Raw genomic sequence first — 9632 nt, forward strand, 5'->3', positions numbered from 1 at the left:
TCGGGACCACAATACACACATCGCTATCTGTTGTACCGTCGCTGTTTTAATGGTTATTCTCAGGCCCAACTGTTATCAACACTAGCGACATCTACACAATTCTACATAAACTCTTTGAGCAGCTCTTTCAAATGACAAACATTATTCATATACCAACTCTAGTTTGCGCTTGTAATCGTTTATAATGTGGTCATTTTATTGACACTATTTTATTTTTTTAATTCTCTGTGATATACTCTGTTTGTAGCACTTCTGTTCAAAATTCGAAGGTTTAGTGTCAGTCAACGTTAACTACAAAATTGCATTTTTGTTGTTGTTGTGATGTGTGTTCCAATTATAGAAGCATCACACTGACATCACATGTGAGTAAGCTGTATGAGAGAGTGTTAGAGCGGAAGATAAGAGGAACGATTGAAAATAGGATGGCCGGGAACAGTATGGCTTTAGGCCTGGCAGATTCGACGGTGGATCTAATTTTCTGCATCAGGCAACTGATGGAAAAGTGTTATGAACACAATAAAGAATTATGGATGGCATTTTTGGACATAAAGAAAGAGTTTGATGCAGTAAAGAGAGAGAAAGTGTGGGAAGTTTTGAGAAACTTGGGGATAGAGAAAGGCCTTGTGGAGAGAACTGAGAATATGTACACCAACACAGTGAGCAAAGTAAGAACAGTGACGGGGTTGGCGGAGAGCTTCGAAATGACATCAGTACTGTTCATAAATGATGTGCAATGTAGAGTGGTGGAACAACTTGGACAGGACCAGATGAAAGACATGCTCTTCACAGATGATCTCTGCATATGGGTAGAGAGCAGGGAACAACATACATATGGGCAAGTATGGCCAATGAATTTGGACTGGTTTTCAGTCAGGAGAAGAGTGAAGTAATGGTTCTAAAGAGGTGTGGCGAGCCTGACGGATACACTACAATAGAATTTCTATAGGCAAACAAGAGATGTAATCTGGAACAGGAACATATCACTGAAGTGTAAGAAGGCTATATATCAGGCCCATTACGTACCAATTCTGACGTATGCATCTGAAACTTGGACTATGAGGAAAAAGGATGAAAGCAGAATTCAGGGGGCAGAAATGAGATTTGTAAGGAGCATAGCCAGAAAGATAAGACGCGACAAAATCAGGAATGATGTGATTAGGGAGAGAATTCAGGTTGAAAAACTCCAGAATAGGATTGAAAGGTTCCGTTTGAACATGTCAAGAGGATGAACGAGGGGAGTTTTCCAAGAAGAATGTTTGATTTACAATTAAGGGACAAAACACCAAGGGGGTAGACCAAGAATGAGGTGGCACGACATGATAAAGACAGATATCATTAAGAGAGGAGGAAACTGGAGTGAAATCAACGACGGAGAGAAGTATACGGACAAGGCATGGTGGCGCGGCTTCATACGTCGACCCGTGGAATAGCAGAACGATGGTGTGTGTGTGTGTGTGTGTGTGTGTGTGTGTGTGTTTAATGGCGCACAAGCTGCTTTGGCTATAGTGCGCCTATTTTTGTTTTTAAACAACTTTAGTTTTATTTTATACAAATAACAATGCGCATGTCGTAAAACTGTATCACTCGAGTAGTTTACAGGTTAGCTTGGACTATAAACACATTTCCGGTAAACCAAGAAAATGTCAAATTACTTTTTCTTGGTTAATTACAAAAACGTTCACTACAAAATGATTTTGTAGTTAGAAAGTTGTCTGACACTAAACCCTTGACTTACTTTTAGATAATATTACCGCCGTAGCCCAGTGGTCAGGCGCCAGGGTGCACAAGTACATTTGCCTTGAGTGACTGGGGTTCAAGCCCGTGACTGCTAAATGCGGTGCTATTTCTTGTATTCTCTCTATCTATCCTCTGACCATGTGGTCGTAGCGAAGTATAAACAGAAAATTTATTTTTACTTTATAACATTAAATTTTCATTATACAGTTGTCCTTCAATCGAAGGACAACTGTATGGACCAAGGAGGGTCGAATGAATGTACCCGAGTTTAAAAAAATAATTAACCGAAAGTATCCTAAATGTCTTGCAAGGTGATTGTTAACTATTATTCTAGTAAATTTATTTACCCCTTCCAGGTGATCAAGATGCTGGTGGCAGTCGTGTTGCTATTTATCATCTGTTGGGCCCCAATTTTAGTAACAAACGTCCTGACTGCGTTCGGCTACTTGCACGAGCTCAATTATGGCTACCTGAAACCAATGAGGACAGCCTTCCATCTGATGTCGTACTTTAACAGCTGCGTAAATCCCTGTGTCTACGGCTTCATGTCCCAAAACTTCCGTAACAGCTTCCGGACTGCGTTAAGAACCTGCCTGTGTGGTGGAAGACAGCGAATCCAAGGACAGATTTCTCTAGGTCGTACCCGTACCACATCAATTAGTTATGCCAGGTCAACCTTCATCACTTGATGTTTACCAGTAATCCGCCATGAAACCGGGCGGATTTAAAATTATACGATGGATCGCGCATGGACTGTGACACCTGAACTAAAGCAGTCAATCACAGCAGAAATATCTACGAACTATAATTCACATGAAGATTGCGACGAAGTGTTTCTGTAAATCAGATCAGGCCTTGAGACCTTTTGGACCGAATTTTTTTTTTTTAGTATATTTCACGATGGACAAGCATATGCCTATCTGTTTGTGGATTCTGCAGCTACCTGCGTGATTTTTTTTTTTTTAGGAGCCAATGAGTGTAGTGTAGCACAGTTTCACACCACCAGCAACTGAATACGTTCTTGTTATATTCAGACTTCTTCACTGTGTGTTGCACTTCTAATACAAAATGACCTAAACAAGTTGTTCCACAGCCAGAATATAATCTGAAAATACTCTTCAGTATTTGGGGAGTCACTTTGTAGTTTAGTGGTAACATTCTTTCATATTATCCACGTAGTCAATATTCCAGTTCAGAATTTTTCAACAGGGGTGCTTCGAGGATTATGGCGTGCCCAGTTCGTATTCTGCTCCAGAAATTCTCAAAGGTGTTGATGGATCACATACCTCAAACAGAAAGAAAACAAGAATGTAATATTATTTCTCAAAATATTTATGATATAATATGCGAACTTTTATTCATGTCTTTGTGTCATGTTATTTCATCTTGATCAGTCCAAACTAATAATAATAAGCTGTTATAATGCTTGTGTATGATAACATATTAAACTAGTAATATATAGCCTTTGGCTGCAGAATATTTTGTTGCTTTTACTATAGTTGCTACTATCTTTTTTAATTGTGAACTGCTTCATTTTAGATTTTGGCTGAGCCTGCCCTTCGTGCGGCCATACTCCCTGCACCCCAGTAGCTATAATCCTAAATCCCAAGAAATCACACCACATGAGCAATAGGGTTTGAGGGCCGGAAAAATACTGCAAACAGTAGCAATAAACGTCTTCCCATCCCTCAAATTCAAGTTGCGCACTTTTAGTCTCCTAAGTACTGTATCTCTAAATAGTGTATATCTAAGCACTACTGACCAATGTTCTCTAATGGAACATTGGTCAACAGTGCACATGAATAAATAAACAGGCAGATGCCTACTGATAACGTACACTTATCTTTAAAGTACGTATCCAATGGATGCCAGAATTCGGGGAAATATTTTAATACAATTTTGGAACGACCTTTTTACGCTATCTGTCTCTATAAAATAGAAGTTTATTGGTTAGTTAGTTGCTGTTTTATGGCACACTGGCAGTAAAATAGAAATACAACACAGAAGCTCATTCCAAAAACAAGTTATTTTACACAAGTTATTAGACTTACACAACAATGCTGGATCTCATAAAAGTTTTTACAGTATGTGAACATTGCTCTACTGAAATAAGCTCATAAGATAATATAGGTCCAAAATTATTCATCTTAAAAGCTATGAATTAAGTAATTTCGACTTTATTTACTTATTAAAAATAGTAAAGTAGATTCAAGTTTATTATTTAAATAAAATTCAAATATAATGTACCGTAGTGTATAAACAAAAATGTAAATATGTAATGGACTGACACCTAAAAAACAAAATAACTAAAACAAAATAAATAAAAAACTAAATAAACTTCGTTAATCCAGCTTGTTCACAGGATATATAAGCATGTATAAGCATAAATTATAATAAGCCATAAATTAATATTTTATTCTTAAAATTCTATACATTAAACGAATAAACCTTACTTTCTTAGCATCCAAGTTTTTGGATGCTGAGGAAGCAAAAATAGCTTATATCAAGAAACTTTTTATTTATTTATTTATATATATATATACACACACACACACACACACACACACACACACACACACACACATTTCTCACACACAGGGCACACAGACCCTAAATAAAGGTGAGAAGTCTAGGAGTTACAGAAAATACAAAACTAGATTTAAAATATATACAATATTTACATTAAGAAAACAGAGTAAGGAGCAAATTCTTATAGATAGATGGATTAAGAGTAAAATCAATATTGTAGTTATTCATTACCTGAAGGAAACGAAACAGAAGAGTACCAAGTAAGTGATGAGTACGAGGAACAAGCAGTAAGAAATTAATTTTATAATGAGAATTCAAATGGGGTATAGCGAAAGGCATTTGTTCAAGAAGAGATGGAGAATCGGTAACGGAGTTTGATATTGTAGACAAAATGAGACCCATGGAAACCAAAGAGATTAGTATAATTCCAATCAGAAAAGGGCGTTTGTCTATAGATACAGGTATTTTCAAAGGCAAGAGCAGTTAAATAAATTTATATTTATTTATATATATATATATTATTTGAAAGGAAGATGGAATAGAATTTAGTTTTGGATGCATTAAAATTACAGTTTTACCAGACTCATTCACGAAGAACAGAAAGTTAATGGAAGAGGATACATTTGTGCAGAACATGATTCATTAAAGTAGAGACAAAAATATTGATTTGCACACGAATAGGATTTGTAGTCAGTGTAAAGAACATTACTCATATTTATTTATTTCAATTTAAAATATGAGCGACTACTTGAGCTCTCATTGTTTTCAGTCAGTTTATGCTAGCAATCCAAATAGGTTATTGACAAACTAGAAAAATAAATTAAAATGATCTTTATTGATACTGGTAATCAAAATATGGTATACAATTCCGTTGTGGTGGTGGCCAGGGTTTTGATTTTATAAGACTACAAAGATAAGCTTGATGGTAGAAAAAAACAAATACAGTTATATAAAAAAAATAATTAGATAGTATGAATCAGAGCTGTACTACTCAATATGTTCTACGTTGATAATAATATTAGTAAAATATTAAGAGGAGTTTACCTCAATATAGTGCGTAGAACACTTCCGTATGATACCCTCCAGAAATTAAAACGGAAAAAACGAAAAAAATGGACAACTTACCGGTACATTAGAGTAAAAGATAAATAATTAAATAAACAATTTAACACAATTCAACTCAATATAAAACAATTAAAAATCAAATTAACGCAATTAAAAGAATCAAACGAAAATATTCAAAACGATTTTTGAATATTTTCATTTGATTCTTTTAATTGCGTTAATTTGATTTTTAATTGTTTTATATTGAGTTGAATTGTGTTAAATTGTTTATTTAATTATTTATCTTTTACTCTAATGTACCGGTAAGTTGTCGATTTTTTCGTTTTTATTTCTGGAGGGTATCATACGGAAGTGTTCTACGCACCATATTGAGGTAAACTCCTCTTAATATTTTACTAATAAAAAAATAATAAGAAACCTTAAATCTACGATCATTGGTGGAGTCTATATTGTTTAGTTAATTAAGTGGGAAATTTCGTAAAAGTTCAGAAGCAACTTATTAATAGATATTTTCTTTTACTTTAGAAAAAAACTGAAGTAAAAAAATATCAAGATCAATTATGATTATTTTAATCTCCTCTCAGCAGAAACACTAATAAGATATTTTCCAAGATTTAATGCAGCAGTTAGAGGAATAACATGTGAAAGTAGCTTTCTGTTTGGGTGAAACTGTAGTGATACTATCTAACTGGCGAAGATGAGAACAAGGATGAACAAAATCAGTGACATACAGTTATAGTAAGAGAGACTGTTGCTGTTTTTTGTTTAATTTTTCACGGAAGAAACTAAGATTGTGACGGAGTACTGTATCGCTAAACTAAGTATACTGTTGGTTGGTTTTTCAAGATGGAAAAGTTTCAGAGCAGAAAAATTTTCAACCTTCGCCCGAAAGCAAAAACTTGGGCACAATATGAAAATACACAGCGAGAGAGGCGAAAAGAATTACCGCATATATAACAATGTAAGATAGTTGTGATGTGAAATAACTTTTATACATTTGCTGGAAAACGAATAATTAAAAGATAAGAATTTGAATTATAATGTAGGATAAAAATGTAATCCTATACTCGTATGAATGGCTTCAATTTTAAATTCTGAGCAAGTGCGTGGATCTTATTCAAAATAATAGTCCACTCACGCAGAAAAGGTGCGTATCATTATTATTATTATTAGCCATATGATGCGAGGACGTGTGAGGCTTATGCTGCACCACCCAAAAAATAAATTCCCAAGTTACCCTGTGAGAGAGAGAAGTAGAAAGGAATCACCAAGAAAGAGAAGAATGATGATATCCAGCTCAGGATCCTGGGTGTGCCAAAAATCATACTCACCAGATGTGAGTCCCTGGGGTAAAATAAGAGCATATGCACAATAATGCCTAAATTTAAGGGAGACGTAGGTAAATTGAACAGTGTGTGAGGCTGGAGACGGTGTTACTTCACCACTGAATCGTATGGTTTTCAAAGAGCACGAGGACCTTTCGTAAATTTCGTGGAGCAAGGAGAAAAGGACCAGAATTTGTAGTAGCGTAACTACAAATTCTGGGCCTCGTTCCTTCAACAAGGGGGAAATCTCGCTCACAAAGGTAAGTAGATCACGGGAAAAACTCTGGCTGGCCACTGAGATAGTGGAACCAGTATATCTACCCCGCGCATGTGCAGTACTGATGCTCAGTAAGTTACACAGCTCATATTCTTTACATAAAAGAAATTCCTCACATCTGGAACACGGGTTAGTTGACGTTTACCAGGAAGACACCTCCGCAGTACCCCCTCCTTGTTCTTGAAGCTTCAGAGGTTAGAGTTCAATAGACACTTCCCAAATGTAACTGTGGATACTCTCAACTCACTCAACATCGACCGATGGTCTATTGGCAAGTCATATCGAGATGACATCTTGGCCTCTCTCTCTGTATGCAAAGAACAGGTGTGTAAGTGCCGGGCCTAGTATGCTGACGTCATGTTATGTGTTGCTCAATTTGTAATCTTGTGTGTTCTAATTCCTGTCGATCCTCTTTTCTAAGAATTGACTTGTTTTTACAGTATATTTATTTATTTATTTATTATAGCTTAATTTTGTAATGCACCTGTACGTTGTATTTCTGTATTCAGTCACTTGTTTAGACAATACATTGTTAGATTCCTCTGGGTATCTGTTTACAGAATCACAGTATGTATACGATTTATCAATAAAGAAACATTATTATTATTATTGTGCTATGCTACGGAACAGAATGAATTCACTTTAGTAGACGTGATATTCTGTTCCTGAATTTGGGAAGGTGTCCGCTTCCGCTTCAAATTCCACTTGCTTATCATAAATGTTTTCTGTCTACAACAGACATTCTTTGGAGGTTCATGGTGCTGTCAACAATGAAAGAAATTGCTACAGCATCCCTTTTTGCTATTCAGACAGTTCCTTATCCACTGCAACTGCAGATCCTTGTGCTGGTATTTCTGTACTCGGTAGTTCTTTGTGCTGCTGGCTTTCCTAAAGGGAGTTCCTGGTACCGATAAGGTCTGATCAGGTATAGATTTTTGAGATGAACTGAAACCAGAAGTTGGATTGTCTATTATTTAACTACATTTATTTTTGTCTAATTTGATTATTTTCAGTTTTTCATTTGCATCTGTTTTGGTTGTGGCAGTTATTCACATCCTGTAGTTGGGAGAAAAGGAGAGAATGTATATTGAAGTACTGCTAAATTATCTGTAAATGACGGCGGGGTTGGCTAGGACCGCCTTAATAAATTTTTTAAAAAAATCGCACACAATACCGTTTTATACTACTGTTTTGTAAGTTTGGATCCATAAGGAACTGTTAGCCCTTCTGGTAGCATAGCCGTCACGTTATTTTTAGCTCCGGTATTATTGTGTCAAACTATGGATTTATTTCATGTTAAAAGTGCAGTTTGTTACCAAATGGATAATTACAACTTGAGGATTCTGTTGGTAAGCATAGTTTTGTGTTATTAGAGTTCTCTTTCGAGTTTTTTCCATTTTCTTCTCACCGCTATTGTTCTTTGGTCACTCCACTTAGGCGCCATAGCCAAAGCTTTAGGGAGGTGGCCACTCCTTTGCCTGACCACCACAGTCAAATGTATCCTCATTTTTGCCATACGAAATAATAATAAAAACCACCACAGTCTCTATCCTCGCTAATTTGACAGGGGCTGTTTTCCACCTTCCATGACCTTGGAGGGGCGTCGCATCGGAGCTACCAGTTTCACCGTTTTGTGCCTCCGGTGTTTACTTCCTTCTTACACTTACCCAGTGCCAGCAGTGCTTGTTTCAATAGCACGCATGCGTCGCAAATTTTCGCCATCTGCATAAAGATCTGTACAGCACATCTTTTTTTTTATGTAAACCCAAAACACGAGAGGTATTAAAAGCTATAGTACTTAGTATCGTGCTTGGGTTGGAGGTCGAGAAGACGAAAGCAGATATTTGTTGATATTGGACTTGAACTTCTGTAGACTGTAATTTTCAGGAAATACGTATGAAGGAAGGTTGTTCCAGTAAACGGCAGTTGAAAACGAGAAGATGAAAAGTTGGTTCTGTGAGTTTGAAGTTGGACAGTAAATGGATGTTGGTGGCACGTGTTCGGACTGTTTTGAAAGAGAGAGCGGGAATTAGAGAAGCCAATTCAGAAGAACAGTGCCCATGGAAGTATCTGTAGAAGAGGCATGAAGCAGAAGCAGTATGTCTATACGACAGCGAGTGGAGAGACTCTGTTAGAGATGAATCTAACTAATCTAAATTAACCTAACTGCCCTCTACTGAATGGAATCAAGAAGCCTGAGAGAGGTTTTGGGGGCACCACCCCAGTTGTGGGAACAATATTCCATGGCAGGGCAGATTTGCGATTTATACAGAGTGAGCAGCTGTTTGGAAGAAAAGTAACGCCGAGAGCGAAAGAGAAAGCCAAGTTTTTTAGATGCAGAGGAAGCAATATTTGTAATGTGCTTGTGCCAAGAGAGATTAGAAGTCAGGGTAATCCCCACAAGAGATTTATCATTTTGCCTAGAAATCGGAGTGTCACTAAAGATAAGCATAGGAGCAGAAGAATCCTTTTTGCGAGATATAAGACAAGAGTGAGTTTTAGAAGGGTTGAAATCAACTAAGTTGTCTTTGCCCCACTGGAGAATTACCTGAAGATCGGCATTTAAGGAATTGGTAGCAGATTTTCGAGAAGTTGAAGCTGATTGAGCAGGACAAGGTTTCTCAAAATAGAAAGTGGAATGCAGTGTGCTATCATCGGCAAAATTATGGATAGGATTACCAGTCAATGGAAGAAGGTCA

General features: G+C 36.6%; 1 protein-coding gene across 1 annotated transcript in view; it reads left to right on the plus strand.

Annotated features, from left to right (window-relative positions):
- LOC150080758 (QRFP-like peptide receptor) overlaps positions 1-2482 on the plus strand; it is a 76294-nt gene extending 73812 nt beyond the window's left edge. The window contains 1 exon segment of the mRNA XM_090381166.1: positions 2094-2482. Coding sequence (XP_090237292.1) covers positions 2094-2426 — 333 coding nt within the window. The 3' untranslated portion in view covers positions 2427-2482.
- The last annotated feature ends 7150 nt before the right edge of the window (positions 2483-9632 follow it).

The sequence above is a fragment of the Mastigoproctus giganteus genome, chromosome 9 (assembly GCF_048544385.1).
Source record: "Mastigoproctus giganteus isolate SK-2022 chromosome 9, ASM4854438v1, whole genome shotgun sequence".
Classification (NCBI taxonomy): Eukaryota; Metazoa; Arthropoda; class Arachnida; order Uropygi; family Thelyphonidae; genus Mastigoproctus; species Mastigoproctus giganteus.